This window comes from Poecilia mexicana, unplaced genomic scaffold (genome assembly GCF_051168715.1).
Source record: "Poecilia mexicana isolate PSO_F unplaced genomic scaffold, ASM5116871v1 scaffold_1, whole genome shotgun sequence".
Taxonomy (NCBI): domain Eukaryota; kingdom Metazoa; phylum Chordata; class Actinopteri; order Cyprinodontiformes; family Poeciliidae; genus Poecilia; species Poecilia mexicana.
Genome location: NW_028263370.1, coordinates 20,524,579 through 20,541,469, shown reverse-complemented (window position 1 = coordinate 20,541,469; position 16,891 = coordinate 20,524,579). Strand labels below are relative to the sequence as shown.

General features: G+C 38.0%; 1 protein-coding gene across 1 annotated transcript in view; it reads right to left on the bottom strand.

Moving 5' to 3' along the window:
• nr3c2 (nuclear receptor subfamily 3, group C, member 2) overlaps nt 1-6,538 on the bottom strand; it is a 101,855-nt gene extending 95,317 nt beyond the window's left edge. The window contains exons 1-2 of the mRNA XM_088006271.1: nt 4,842-6,538; nt 680-2,503 (exon numbers count right to left, since the gene is read on the bottom strand). Coding sequence (XP_087862397.1) covers nt 680-2,484 — 1,805 coding nt within the window. The 5' untranslated portion in view covers nt 2,485-2,503; nt 4,842-6,538. The remainder of the gene's footprint in view (nt 1-679; nt 2,504-4,841) is intronic.
• Nucleotides 6,539-16,891: the final 10,353 nt, after the last annotated feature.

Genomic DNA, 16,891 nt, shown 5'->3' with positions numbered 1-16,891 from the left:
TTTCCCTCCAGCTCATAAAATCTGTGTCACTCACATGTCCTCCATAAAACGGCGATAACAATGTGTTTATCACCTGTCCAACTTCCAGAACATAATGACCTTAAAGTTCCGCGATTTTACTGGTATTTAATATGCATCTGTTTAAGCTTATGGTTTTTTCATTGAACCTCAACATTTGGGTTTGATTTCTACCATTTTAGCAAGCTAGCACAGAATTATTTTCCCCTAGGCCTCAACATAATCAGCTGTTTATTACACGTGTTTGGCAACTAAATCTTGTAATAATCAGACATGTATTATTTATAATGCTTCCAACAGACTACAATAAACTGCTATTTGCATTGGAAGAGATCTCAGCTAGACGACCTGATAAGAAACCAATAAAGTATGTCTATATTTATGGATTGCCTGCAGATAAGAGCTAAACTTTGCCTTGGTGTTGCAGTGCAGCACGGGGAAATGATGTCATGTCTGCGACCTGAACCTTGTTGTGTAATTCCAGTTCCCACTGTGTCACAATGCATTTTAAGTGCTTTAAGGGTTACTGATTCCATTTTGCAGTTCTCAAGGTAAACATCATTTATGAAACATTCAAGAGGAATACTCTGAAAGACATAAATAAAGCTGCTCCTCAAATTTCAACCAGAGACTCCTTCGAGACACGTTTTCTTCCTCCTACCTTGACATGCTGTCAGCGATGCAGTTCTGACCCGAGAAGCCTTCACTCCTGGCTGACAGCGAACCCTGTGACATCCCTGGCCGAGATTTCCATGACTCCATTAACGCCGTTACAGGTGAAATTAGATTCAACAAAGGGTTGGACGGGTCTCTCATGTCATGCCGCGTGAATGACATTGTTCCTTGCGCTCCAATCTGGTAATGGAATGAGTGTCCGCCGGAATTAACTCCAACAATGGCGGAGGTGGACATGCTGTTATTCTCTTGGTAATAGCTGCCGTCATTGGACTCCTGTTTGACCCCCTTAGACAGTACATTGTTGGAGAACAAGTCTGTCTCATAGTTCCCATTCACAGAAGATACTGGGGGCCCTAGGATTCCAGAGAGACTGTACTCGTCGATGTTGTTCCTCAGGGATAAATATGTGGTCTCGGATGCAGGGAAGAGGCCGAGGGACGGCGACGTCTCTCCGAAGGGCTGCTGGTTCATGCAACCCTCGTTTTTGTTTGGCTCACTCTTAATCTGCGTGATTAATGGCGCGCTGCTCACGTTACATTTGGAGCTGCCGAGACACATGCTCCGGAAGTCAGTTTCAGGTTCATTCTTGATGTACTTAACCATGCCCATCTGGTCCAGTCCCACACTGAACACCTCCCCGTCCACCATCTCCACTTTAGGGAACTCAAAGTTCTTGAAATCTGTGTCTCTGGTCATCCCCTCCGCGTCCGGACTGTTGGTGTCGTTCTGAACCAAACCTAGCCCACCAGCCGGACTGGACACAGGAAACCCAACAGAGGAGGGGTTCTGGGGGCTGCTGGCAGCCATTGGGCCCCCAGAGGCCGGACTGGAGATGGACAGCCTTGCTGTGTTACTGTTATTAGTACCGGCAGTACAGCTGCCACCAGTGGGGCTGGAAACAGACGACCTAATGTTACATGTCGTGCTGCAGGATGGAGGGGATCGCACGCTGCTCATACTCTGTGGGCTGGACATGGGGGACCTCATGACATTAAGCGGACTGGTCAGCGGGGGCGAGCCAACTGTGCTGGACTCTACAGGGCTACATGTGACTGAATTCCTGCTCTTGATGTTGGCTAGAGTTGCTGCGCACAAAGTCTGGCTTCCAGGGCTGCTGACAGACGAGCATAGTGGTCCAAAGCATGTAGGGCTGGTTGTAGATGACACCATGTTGTTGCTGCCTCCGGGGCTTGAGATGCAGCTGGATGTCTGGGGACTGCAGGACAGGGAGGACACGAGCATGGACGCTGAGCTAACTACAGTCCCAGTGGTGCATTCCCTAGGAGTGGCACCTGGCTGTTGAAAGCCAAATGGCTTCAACTTGGGGCTCTTTTTGGAGCAGCACTGGTTCTCCTCCAGCGAGCGCCCACACACTGGGTAAGGTTTCCCTGGGCTTGAGTTGCCTCCATGATGGCTGAAAGCAAAGTCCGCCTCTCTGGCAGCGTTCATATACAGACCCATAGACTCAGCCACAGTCTTGGAAAGCTCCTTGGAGTCCATTTCCTGTTTAAGACCATGCAGGGTGTTGTTGAAGTGTGGGAGAACAAATGGCTGGCTCTGGCTGAGCTGAAGCGTTGGCTGCTCCTGCTTCTTGGTATTCTTGTCTTTGCTGTCGGCTGCCAGGCTTCCAGCACAGCAGCTGACATTGACTACGTCCATCAGGATGTCGCTGCTAGTCAGACTCGAATCCTCCGTGCTGCAGGAGTACTCCATTGTGCTCGGGGCTTCAGACCATTTATCCTCTGCGTCTTCTCCATCAAAGAAACTTTGGTATCCTTTGGTCTCCATTGCTGGCTCATTGAGTCACCTGGCAAACAAACAAAGCACTTATTATGGATATTAGATTGCAAACTGCTTAGTTTAATTAGATCTGTCACAATATCAATAAATCAATTAAATATATGATAAATTGAAATGAACGCAATAATTTCCATTTGGATGATTAATAATTTTTCTCTTTTTTTTCTTTCTACCAAAAACTGGAGGATAAAAGTCATCTGTCTGGTGCTTTGGTCCTAACTAGCTCTTTTTTTGAAGAACAATTGTGCTATAACATAGACTGTGTTCATTTATTTTGGAAGACTTTAAAACTGTCTTCCAGTTCCAGTGAAATGTTCATTATAGTTTAAAGTTTATTGATAATTGAGAATGTGTTCTTGTATTATTATGCCATACCATTACCTGAAAAAGGTCACAAAACCACAATAATATGGTTTTTCAGCATAACTGTTGGGACAATTTATCATCCAGCAAAAAATAGGCCCAATGAAACCACCAGAGTGAATTGTATTGTATTTTTTTTTTTTTGCCATGTTTCACCTTGCTTCAATGAAAATTGAATGTGTTGTCTATTAGTTTTATATTAATGTTAATTTATTTGCTTTCTCCTCAAAAAGAATTAATACTAGAATTTCTTTAAAAAAAAAAAAGAAAGAAACATTTGAAACTGCCCAGGTATCACTAAGAGTTACTATCACTCAAAAACCTTATTTCTCTTTTCCTCAATTAAAACCCTGGTTTTAAGTAAATATTGAGCAAATCACCTAATGGTCCACTTTAAAAATTATTTTAAAAAATAGTCAAGGCATCTTGAAATAAAATACATTTAGAGTTAAAATCAAATATGGACAATAACCTACTGGTTTTGTATAAAAGACGGCATTCTGAAGGTAATTAAAAAAAATGCTTTTGAAAATGACGGGTACAAGTATGTGCATTAAACAAAAGTTGCACAAGGTAACTAAAATATCACATCATTATACAATCTGACATAAAGATCATGTTGAACTACAGAGTCCATAAAACCAGGGATTTGTTATGATATATATATATATATATATATATATATATATATATATATATATATATATATATATATATATATATATATATATATATATATATATGTATGTATGTATGTATATATATATATATATATATATATATATATATATATATATATATATATATATATATGTTTTCTTTTTTTCTTTTTCTTTCTTAAAATGTGTCCCCAGAGCAACACAAACAAAGAAATAAGACTTCTTCTGTACAAATCTGGATCATATTTTCTCTCTCTGTAAGTCGTCTTGTCGCTGAACTTCGGTAATGTGCAATCTGACAGCTGTACGAAAAAAGCGCAAACTGAGGGTTAATTTATATCCGTGACGTTGTCAGTTTCCCACCTCATCTGCGCCCCTATTGGACGGCTCAGTCTAAAATCCGTCAGCTTCATCAGGTCGCGCAGTGATTGGACCGAAAGCTGTCACTCAATAGTTCCTGCTCCGGAGACCACAACATTGCTGCGACACAACTTCAGCTGTAGTTTGCAGGCACCGGGGCATCAATATGTCGTTTGAATAAAACAATCCAGCAGTTAAAATCAACGCATTTGCAATCATAGCACATCATTGTGTGATATATATTTCTTGCAGGCTGCCATGCACACATTAGATCACAGCAAGAAGGAACATTTGACTGAATTAAACTTGCTTCGACTTAATGCAAAAATATTCCATTGCATTCATTTTCACTTTTGATAACTGTTGCAGCCTGTTCGTTAGCGCCCATACATAAAAATGTGAAGACTAAAACATACTAAATATTGAATAATCCTGTTTATGGTCCGCGGCGGAAACTCTGCCTCTGGGACTTTCTGCACATCTCTCCATTTTGACGGTGCGCAGAAATTATAAAGCACAATGAATACAGGCAATTTGCTAGTTTTTTTTTTTCTTTTCAACTATGAAGTTACTTCTGCGATTTTTGCTACTTCATGAATGAAACAAAATATTTTAGCAGAAAAGGGGAAAATATGAATGATTTAAATAATATTTTTTGCTATTTCCAACAATCTCCAAACACATCAATTCATAAATTTGAAATCTACTTCAAAATATCACTTTTCTGTTCATGTCTAAAAGATGAAGCGGTGTGCATAAACTTCTCGGAGAGTTTTATTATGGAGCAGTCGGAAAACTGGCTGCCCCGGATGAAAGTTATTAGATTTCTCTGACAGAGTAATCCGACCTGGGATGCGAGTGTTTAAACATCCGACTCGACAGCGTGTTCTCTTAAATTATCATCCAAAAGCAGCGCCAAATTAAAATGCACACTGTGAAACGCGGAGCTCCGTCCTTCCTTACCTTAATTACGACATTCAGAGTTGTCAGGTGGCTGTGTTGCTGGGCAGCGGTAATCCAGAAGACAGGGGAGGAAAGACGCGCTCTGCAAAGTGAATAAATATCAACAAACGCGCTCTAACTACTCTTCCTGACACATCGCTGTCAGTTTGACAGCTAAACGCACACCGTAAAAGTCTACTGCGTATTATCTCTAGTAATCCTCAACAACGAGCCGCTGCTCCTGACAAGACGAGCCTCAGCGATGGGTCGGGCGACAGCGGCGCATAATCTCACATTATGGCTGTAATTTCGCAGATTAACGAATCTGGGGCCCTGCATTTTTTCTTTCTTTTTTTTTTTTTTTAAAGAGGAGTAATAAAAAAACAAACGCAGGAGTCGGTTGGACTTGCAGTCAGAGCGACGTCATTCTGTGCACATGGACCCTCCTACTGCAACGAGTGCAACATAAACTCCGAGGAGCAAGAGGGGGGGAGGCGTGCGACGGAGGGAGGGGCTCTCCGAGCGCAGGTAGACCGAGCAGTCTGGAAATTAGGGCACCGCTCTCAGATCAGAAAAAAAAGTCCTTTTCATTACTGATCTGTTTGATTTCACTTCAACATAACCTCCAAGATTCTCTTCTGCTTCCCATTCTGTCTCATTTAGACATCACAACATGAAATGCTGCCATATTTTTTTGTTTTTCCATTTCCCCAGCTTTAAAATAAATTGCCTTGCAGTTGCAGAGGATGTGAGTCGAGAGCTGCACTTAGCAATTAACACCCAGTTTATGCGACCCACAAGTACAGACAGAAGTCATCCAGCTCATGTGATGCTTTAGTTGCTGTCTTCACTAGGTGGCGCAACATTTCTATTGCAGTTCAGGGATCTGGTAATCAGGAGTTAAAGCAGCTGATGTCAAATTAAGACACCATACCCAGACTCATGGCTAAAAAAAAAAATTCCAAAAAGGTAGAGGTACACTGATAAGTAAATATTTAAGTGATATGATAAATATGTAACATTTTAGATAACTTCAAAACCTCATCTGTAAGAACAGAGGCTCACAATAAGTTCTGCATGAGCTTAGGCATCAGTCTGCTAGCAATAGTATGATAACCTTGAAATGGTAAATGAACTAAACTAATATTAATCAGTAAATTAATCAATAATTGAAAAAAATGATTTCATACTTAAAGCATCTTTAAGCGATGTACAGAATTATAAACAATAAACCCACAAGATAAAAACAAACAATACACTCCCCACAGTCAACATGGTAAAACACAAACATGTGTGGAGTCAGCAGAGATAAACTAGTTCAGGAAATGCAGTTAAAATAATTTAAAATAATTTATAATATTTTATATATAATGTACTTTACAAAATGTGCATTTTTACAATAGTACTTCATTAATATGCACTGTCCTATTTAAATAAAATCAATAAAATTCATAGTTTTAATGTAAATATGTTCCGTGAGCAGAATATACTGTTTTGTTCAGTAGTAATTGCTCATGGTTTGCAAACTCTCTAATAAGTTCAGATAATAGCAGGGTAAGTTTCAATAAGTGCAAAAAAATAAAAAATAAAAATAAATTTACAGTACTTTCCAGAGCTCAAAAGTTTCTTTCTTTACGTTACCAGATACTTTCTATAAATTGGTACCTCTTAAGTTGTATGGAAATTCAAGGAATGTAGATGGTGCATTGCTGGTAAGTACCTGGTGAGTTCTGGAAAGAATATGTGCAAATGAAAGATCAGTACATATTTTGTTTCTTTTATTTAACCTTCACTATGCTCAAGTTCCTGTCTGCATTTTGGTCCTGCATCAACCAAGAATCACATGACAATAACTGGTTCTTTGCAAAGTTTTTTGCAATTTGTGGACACAGTGCTTATTTATCTTGTGTATTTGAGAGACTTATTGTGCCTAAATGATTCATAGGTCAAAGTTAATGGACTTAACAAAAGGAAAAAAGGAAAATAGCTCCTAAAATGGTTGGACAAAGCAACAAAATATATCTGCATTGAAATATATCAAAGAGAAACAAACTACAAAATAAACAATGTTTATTTAAATTCCAGCAATATCATAATGGATTAAAATACAGTTTTATGGAGGTACTTTTGCACCAGGAATACCTCCAAAAATATCTCCATAAAATTCAGCCTGCTTTGATCAAAATCAATAGTCTAGATAGTAATTTGTGACTTAGTTGAGATAAGATCCTTAAAACTCACTGATAATGTTGACTAGTGCATTATTGGAAAAAAAAAAAAGCAAAAAACAAACATTGTGTCTGTGCTTTTCCAAAACATTCTTCTGATTTAGTTATTCAGATGAAATCATTATTTACATTTTACTGCCTATATCTCATGGCACCATCATGAGTGTAGGCTTTGGTTTCACTCCAGCAGCGGTCCAATAATCAGTTTAATCTCTGGAGTTGTCAGTCACATTCAGCCACTGCTTCATGTGGCTGCACCACGGCCTGCAAGTTGGACTTAGGTTGGGAGAGTTGATTTCTATAGATTAGCTTCCACATTCCTCTTCACCGCTTATCTGGATGCTCCATAGTAACCTTTAGCTGTTCCCAAAGCGAGGAAGCATTGATCAGTCAAACTAGACAAAGATAACTTAGCCTGCTAATTGAGGCTGTTGCTATGACCTACCTGTTAATGATCCATGAATAAAAACTTGATTTGGAAAATCAGAATTAAATCAGAACAGATTTTTCTCTCACATTTTGCTACCTTGTTGAGTTCTCTGTCAGGATCCTGGTGGATTGATCAGTTTTTGTGTGCGTGTGTGAGATCTCCCCTAAACAGAAGATCTTTTACTGGAGATCCTCCATATCAAGTGTTTGCAATATTTAGCAATGAGCTGTTAACATTATTGTGGAGGAGTTTTCCCCCACTCTTTCTTGCAGAATTGTTTTCAATCAGCCATATTGGTGGGATTTTGAACACAAATGTCCTGCTTGAGGAACTTGAATACCACATTAATTAGATTTAAGTCCAGATTATGGACTTAAATCTAAGTCCATAAGTCCATATCTTTTTTTTCCAACTTGCTGGTATGTTTTGGACTATATTGCCCTGCTGTAAAATACTTAGCAGACTTTAGCTTTAAAAAGGTCCTTAAGTTGGTCTGGTCATACTGACAAATGCTCAGTAGAAAGGAAGAGAGTAAAGAGTTCCTAAGATTCTGCACCCGAGTTCTTGTAAGGTATAAAATAGCATGTGGAGTATCTACTTAAGGTCTCAAACTGGTGGTCAGATATTCTCATTCATAAAAGAATCCATGGTTTCATAAATGCAACGGCAATAATAGCTGCGTCTTCATGGACCATATAATTATGCAAATTGGAATTACAAAAATATTGCTTAATGGAAACATGCTAATTAAAACAAACTCATGTCTTTTGATAAAACGTTTTGGTGCAAGGACGAGGTCATTTTTTGTATCACACGAATCGTGATCAGCAACTGGATGTTACTACTGGTGAAAACGACAAAAGAAGACAACAGAAAGTGGCTGGTGGATGATGGCACAGCATGTTTTTCAATGACTTATCATATGAACAAACATATTCACCTGCAATTTTAATTGAGTTTTATATTTAATGGAAATGAGAAGAAGTGTTTTTTTGTTTGTTTTTTATACGTCAGCTAAATATCGGCATAGTTTTGCACACATGTGTAATGGAAATGCAGCTTTTTCTGCAAGAGCAGAGGAATGTATTTTACTCAAGGTGCCAAGAAGAAGAACAAAGACATAAAAAAATACCTCACAAGAATAGTGCCAAACTCTTGGGAAGTCCTTATAGGTCCCTGCCAAAGTTGCATTTGTACATCAAGGTTGTCAAACACACTAAAAGATTTCTGCCCAGTTGAAGTGTAAATAACAAGCTGAAAGAAACCAGGACTGCAAGAACAGAATCACATGACCTCTGACTTGACCTGAGGTAAATCCTGCAGTGCTTTAGATATTGCTGTTGGAGTAACTTTGGTATGCCGGACACCTGTGGGAAAGTTCAGTGCTATTTGATGTTTCTTCCATTTACTGATCATGATTCTTACTGGACTTTACTGGAGTCTCAACGTTTTAGAAACGACTTCCTGCACTTTTCAAATTCAAAAATATTTGAATTGGAAAAAAGGACAGTTTCTCATGTCTTCTTGGATTTCTTTGTATCTGAGCATATTGTGTTGATTTTTAAGATCTTTGTGCCTACTTCATGATGCTAGACAGGTACTACCTTAATAGAGTCTGGAAGTAATCAGACATGGGCATGGCTACTGAAACTGAACCAAAACATAAGATTATTTGTAGATAACTGAATTAAAAAGTGGGGTTTTTGTGTTTTCTCTTATGGATGCTTGGTTTCAATTACTTTTTTCCTTCAATAACAAAATAATATGCAGCTTTATTTAAATAGCAGTCCAGTTCACATTCCTTCAGCATACAGAATTTGATCACCACCTCAGTAATTGTGCCACAAATCATCACCTTCCTATAATAATGGAAAAAATAATCAGTCATTTGTGTCAAAAGTTGCCCCATTTGCTTTTTGTTTGCGTCTCTTTTTTGTTTGGATGTTTTCTCTGTTGCTGCGCATTTGCACCTGTCGGCCACCGTACAAAAGTGACTTGTGCAAAAAAAAAAAAATCATCACTTCTTTCTTCTTGAAAGATGTTTTAGGCAAAAAAAATCACTTTGGGCAAAAAAAAAAAAAATTGATAACTGTTTTTTGTATGTATTGAGTTTATGTTTCATCTGATACTGCAAAAACACAAAATCTTGACAACTATTTTTATTCTAGTTTCTAGCATAAAAATACCAGAAAAATACTAGAAACAATTTTTTTTTATCTTGAAATAAGATTAAAAAAAAAACAACTTACATGTAACTTTTCATTAAGTCAGAAATTCCTTAATATTGATGAAAAAATACTTGATCCATTGGTAGATTATTTCACTTATGGGAAAATATCTTGCTTTAAGTGAAGTAATCTGGCAATGAAACTCATAGTGTGTCCATCAATATTAAGGAATTTCTGACTTAAAAAGAGTTTATATATCTTGCTGAAAAGTTACATGTAAGTTAGTTTTGTCTTATTTCAAGTGTACTAAGATATTTGCATTAGAAACTTGGTAAGATGTTGTGTTTTTGCCGTGTTTAACAAGAAAGCAAAAACAGAATAAATTTGTTAGTTATTATTTCACAGTACTTCACAATAAAATAGTTCCCTCTTGCGAGTCCTACACGACTCATACCAAGAGAAAACGTTAATATCTGCCATTCTTTTATTTATTCAAAGACTGTAGATCAACAGAATAAATAAAATCACCAGTGGTTTGCTGATTTATTAATACATAGATCCCTCGAATCTCTCCAAGCTTTTAAAAGCACAGCCATTTTAGAAAACCAACTTTCAAACACTCAACAGTTTATTACAGCTTTCCTTTGGAGAGGAAGAGGGGTCCTTTCAGATGAGTGATTGCTATGATAAGAAGCAGGCTTCCACTCCAGTATAGACACATGGCTGACAGCTCCAGAAGCTGAAAAGGCCAACAGCCTACCACAGAAACGCATGGTGTGCCTCATGGGGACAGGTGAATTGGAGCGTGTTAACGCTGAAGCAAAGCACTTGTCAGCCCGGCAGAGGATCCAGTCCCCATCCTTCGTGGTAATTACAGAGGTAAATTCAATCAGCGAAGACGGTTGTCACCAGTAACCTCCTTCAGATGCTTGCTCCTGTTCTACTGGGTTTTTCCCCCTGCAATTTACTTTTTTTTAAAACAGTTATTCACATCTAAAGAAATGAAGTGACTTTACGTAGTTCTGCTGCTTCTTAATCCCACTCCCACTGGTCTCCTGACGATCATGGCTCACTCAAGTCATGCGTTCCTAGTCCTGCTTTTGCGGGCAGACATGTCATTGATTTAGTGCCATGCCTTGTTCTGTTACAGCAGAGAAATTTGTTTAGATGTAGGATTTTTATCTTCCTTTCAATTCAGCTAGGTGAGATGATTTACCCAACTAGATACTGAACTCGAGGCATATTTTATTTTTGATCTCCTGTTACATATTTTCCAGCCACATAGTGTGATTTTATGGCACCATCAAGAAACCATATTGCCTTCGGTTGTTATGGAAATGCTGCTTTACGTAACAAGATTTTATTCTGACAACATAATAAATGTAAAGTTTGTCAAAATTGGTTTATTTATTCTTCAAATTAATTTTTCTTTAGTCAAAAAGTAATTTTCTCCTGACGTTTATTGGTACATAAGTATTGTTACTCTGCTTTTAACAGTTGGTGGTTACCATAGCGACCAGAAACTGACAGCTCCGCCCCCTTTTTTCTGTTGCGTCTGTAACCACTCTGTGTTTTCTTATTATTATATTATACTTCAGAATATATTTTAGACAAATTTAATTATATGCAGGGTTTCATGTATAATTTTGCCATGATTTGTATATGTTTTTCACTGTTATCATAATTAATGTTGCGAATTTTAACTATTTAATTTTACAATTTCTGTTTAAGAAGCTCCTACGGTTTCCAACACTCCCCTTTCTTCACGTCATCACAACAGTGCTACTCCATGTTGCATTTGAAACGCAGCGTTGTAGTCTGCATGATAAGCACACTATATACTTGGAGTTCTACCAGGAGTTTTCTGATTGCTGCTGCTAGTCTGGAGGAGCAGAGTGGAGGAGGAACGTGTTTTAACTGTATGTTCATATCAACAGCAGAACAATAAGAAAACACCTTGTGAAGATGCTGGTTTAAGCTAGTAAGAGAGTGACATTAAAAATGTTTGATTCCACCAAGTGGAAGAAGTCATTATTCCAAACGCAAAGTAAAAATCCAGATTAAAATTTGAAAACAAACTCAGGCAGGGATGTTTGGTGGTCGGATGACAGTGAAACTGAAGTGTTTGGAAATAATGATCATTGTTCCACTTGTTACGTTTGAAGAAAGCGAGAAAAAAAAAAAAAAAGCTCAACTCTGAAGGAGAGGCAGCATCATGTTTTGGGGCTGTTTCGCTGCAGGAGGGACTGGTGCATTTCTCAAAATATGAGGAAAGAACATTGTGCAAAATACTGAAGCAAAATCTCAAGACATTGGGGAGTTACTGGCACGATAAAACGATCTTAAATTTTTCAGTGGCCATCCCTAAGCCATGAAAGGTTTGTGTCCAGAAATTAAAAAAATGTGGGTGATCAAAATGTGGGTGATCATGACAAAAATCATGACATCCACAAACTTAACCTAGTTGTGGCAGTTCTGCTAGGAGGAATTAAGCAAAATTCAAGAAAAAATATTTCTAAGTCAAAGCATATGAAACTCTGAATATCGATCAAATTTAAAAGGAAATCCTTACAAAATTTTGTCTGTATCTTATTACTCTTACATATAGTAAATATTAATAAATTTAGTGTTTCTAATTGATCCAAAACAAGAAAGGTCTACTAGAACAAAAACAAGGTATTTGCATTCGTACAGTAAATACATGTAGCCATTTTCAGCTGCAACAATAGATAAAGTTGTACAAAAGGATTGTAATTGTTTGTATTTAGTGTATTTGATATCAGCTGGTTGTGGTTTGATTGTATTATGGCTGTTCAGGGTCTAAGCTCTCCACCGCAGATAAAAAGCTGATTAATTAAACCCCCCAGAGACGCATTAATCAGACTCACCTGGCACTGTTCCCTGGACCTTGGTCTCAGTTCTCTGCCCCACAGCTGAACCAGAACCACACCAGACTGCTTCTCATCATCAATACACAACATTACGCATGCTAATGACCCATTTTACCACATTAAACAACAGTGAAAACAGCAGGATACAGGCTGAAATATGTTGTCTGCAGATTCATATCCAGGAATCTTTTACAGTTGAAAAAATGAAAATAAAAATGTTAAAAAATCTTATTAATTGCTTCGTTTATTCTGATTTCATTACTTTTTCCAAATTTGTCATGATTTAACCACAAACCTTAATGAAGTTAATTAATGAGCCAAAGTTATTAAGAGCCACCTGTGGATCCAGACTCCTGCTATACATGTGTTTTCACTAATATTCATACTTCACTTCCAAAGTTTGACAGACATTACAAGTTTGATTTGTTTGACTGTTGGAGGCCACATTAAACTGTTTATTTGTTTTTAGTAGATATGTTTTGGTTTAACGGGAAATCTGGTTTTTATTGGGTTTGTTGGACGTGAAGGCTGACATGTAACTGAAAAATCCTGCAGGTGGATGAAAAGACTGCCAATGAAGGTCAGACATGGAAAATATTCTTTTGAAGTTTAGTGAGTGTTGCCATGGAAACCCGTATGTTTGACAGTGTAGGGAGTCTGCTTGTGAAAAAGAGCCCTGGGCAATATGGAGCTGTTAAGGAAAATGGATGTGATTATTTTTGATAATGGACTTCCTCACATTTCACAGGAACATGTTTTTCATGGATTTTTTTTCATTCATGATAGTTTTAAGTAAACTTAAGATTTTAAATTTCTTGCTTTTTCTGTAATTGTTACCAACTGTAATACAAACAGGAAAGCGAAGTAAAGCAAGATAATTTGCAACTCTCACAAGCAGGATGAAAGATTTTTTATGAATTTATGAATGAGCAGTATCAGAATAAACTAAGAAATTACTTTGCAGTTTGCTTTTCTCTGATCACTCTAAACACAATTAGACATGTTCTAATGTGTAACTCTTTCAGACTGCATGTTTAATGGTTTGTTTGTAATATTCCAATAACACAAAAACATGTTATTTAATAAAATGTATGCTTTCCTGTGGTCACAAATACTAGGAGGAAAGTGGTGTATAAACTACAGCCTGACTTTACATCAGAGAGCTGTCAAGTGAATTATAAATGAATATTTCTGATTCCATCTTTTGCCATTTCTCTCCTCTTCCTCCATTATGAGCTTAAAAGCAAATGCCCAGATTGCTTTATAGACTAATACTTTGGTACTGACACAGTGGATGTGTTTTTATCATTATGTTTGCCTTGATAGTCTTTAATGTCTTTTATGCAGTTGTCTGCAAATGTTCACTGAGCATTCATGGCGACTGTCAGGGGACTTTCTCTCCAAGTTTAGTGCTAGCTGGGAAGCCACTGTATAGAAGAGGATGATGGTGTCACATACAACTTTTGGTAAAGTGAATAAAAAATTCTATACTTTTCAATAAAAATAATGCGTGTGGTGTCAACTAAATCAAGTTATAGTCTCTTTATTTCTTCCTCAGTCCACTAAAATCCATGGTTCACAGACGACTCCATGGAAAGACAGAAACTCACATTCTGTTTGGAAAAATTGACAGAAGCTGAAAATGTCTAGAGAAACCCCCCAGATAGTTCTTCAGGTATGGGGACAAACTTTGAAAAATAATGTGTTTTCTCCTATTTCAGAATTGAGTACTAATTTTCCTTGGACTATTATACACAAATCTCTCATAAAATCCACTGAAATTTACAACAATGTTACAAAAATATAGAAATATATGAGCAAAAAACACTGAAATGTATAAAGCATTAAAGAAATAAAAATATCTTGTTTTCATTTTCTCTGTGCTTGGACATTGGATGATCTGGTTCAGCATAGCAGCTTATATTTGTGTGCAAAAGTTTATCAGAAAAGTGAAAAAGAAACAAACAAACAAACAAAAAACTTTGGAAATGAATAAACCTGGTTGTGAAATGAAAATAATTGGGATTTAATTGATGTAAACAAAAAGTAAGACATCAAATCAATTAGCCTGCAGTTTGGCCTACTTGGATTGAAATGATCTGCCACCGAAGCGGCAGAAACCAGCAGAAATGAGCAACTAGCCCTGGTGGAGGTTTAGGCACCGATGAGCTGCATGTCACATTAATTATGCCAGATCTGGGTGGGCTGTGTTTCTGGTGTCTCACTTCATCTATTTGTAATAATAAAGTAACAACGAGGCTTCCCGCTAACTGGAAAGCAGCTCTTTGTATTATGCATGGCTGGATGTACTGTAAGAGCTTTCCAGTACAATGCTGTAATTATAAATAGCTCTGTAGGCTAACAGTGTACTCAACTGTTTAAAATCGGTGTAAACATATACACTGATGTATCCTCCGTGCACATGAACTCCTTTACCTTTTTCTAACCAGCAACAACACAGAGGAATTTAACATCGACAAAAATAGTCAAAAATATTACATTTATTTTCTCTTTTTTTATTTTTCTGTGCTTGTTCTCTTCCTATCTGCACCTGGAAATGATATTCAAGTCTTTGGCATTTATTGAGACATCAGTGTCAGCGTCTAATCAGAATTTGTGTGCATTTGGTTTATTAATTACATCAGCTGGTAGGAGCTCAGAGCGCTTGACAAAAAAAAAAATCAAAAGCTGACGCCTGTGTCATGATTAATTTTGCAGTGAACAGTCCCCGCGATGTCAGTGGTAATTAGGCATCACCCATTGCATAACACACCATGTGTCAGGGTGGGTGGCATGTGTGTGTGATTGGGAGTGAGAGGGAGAGTAAATGAGAAATGAAAAGGGAGAAAAAAGAATTATATACAGGTGCTGGTCATAAAATTAGAATATTGTGATAAAGTTCATTATTTTCCATAATGTCATGATAAAAATTAAATTGTCATATATTTTAGATTCATTGCACACCAACTGAAATATTTCAGGTCTTTTATTGTTTTAATTTTGATGATTTTGGCAAACAGCTCTTGAAAACCCAAAATCCCTGTCTCAAAAAATTAGAATATTATGAAAAGGTTCTCTGAACGAGCAATAAAAATAATCATCCGAATCAACAAAGTAACTCTAAACACCTGAAAAAGATTCCTGAGGCCTTTAAAAACTCCCAGCCTGGTTCATTACTCAAAACCGCAATCATGGGTCAGACTGCTGACCTGACTGCTGTCCAGAAGGCCATCACTGACATCCTCAAGCAAGAGGGTGAGAAACAGAAAGAAATTTCTGAACGAATCGGCTGTTTGCAGAGTGTTATATCAAGGCACCGCAGTGGAAAGTCAGTAGGAAGGAAAAAGTGTGGCAGAAAACGTTACACAACGAGAAGAGGTGACCGGACCCTGAGGAAGATTGTGGAGAAGGGCCGATTCCAGACCAAATTAAATTTTCATCTCCATAAAACTTTTCAGCAGATGGAAGCATGAAGTGCTCCAAAATCTTCTGATAGCTGCTGCATTGATCCTGCCCTTGATAAAACCCAGTGGACCAACACCAGCAGCTGACATGGCACCCAGACCATCACTGACTGTGGGTACTTGACACTGGACTTCTGGCATTTTGGCATTTCCTTCTCCCCAGTCTTCCTCCAGAGTCTGGCACTTTGATTTCCGAATGACATGCAAAGTTTGCTTTCATCCGAAAAAAGTACTTTGGACCACTGAACAACAGTGGTCCAAAGTGCTGCTTCTCTGTAGCCCAGGTCAGGCGCTTCTGCCGCTGTTTCTGGTTCAAAAGTGGCTTGACCTTTGACCTGGGGAATGCGGCACCTGTAGCCCATTTCCTGCACACGCCTCTGCACAGTGGCTCTGGATGTTTCTACTCCAGACTCAGTCCACTGCTTCCCCCAAGGTCTGGAATCGGCCCTTCTCCACAATCTTCCTCAGGGTCCGGTCACCTCTTCTCGTTGTGCAGCGTTTTCTGCCACACTTTTTCCTTCCTACTGACTTTCCACTGAGGTGCCTTGATATAACACTCTGCAAACAGCCGATTCGTTCAGAAATTTCTTTCCGTTTCTCACCCTCTTGCTTGAGGATGTCAGTGATGGCCTTCTGGACAGCAGTCAGGTCAGCAGTCTGACCCATGACTGCGGTTTTGAGTAATGAACCAGGCTGGGAGTTTTTAAAGGCCTCAGGAATCTTTTTCAGGTGTTTAGAGTTACTTTGTTGATTCGGATGATTATTTTTATTGCTCGTTCAGAGAACCTTTTCATAATATTCTAATTTTTTGAGACAGGGATTTTGGGTTTTCATGAGCTGTTTGCCAAAATCATCAAAATTAAAACAATAAAAGACCTGAAATATTTCAG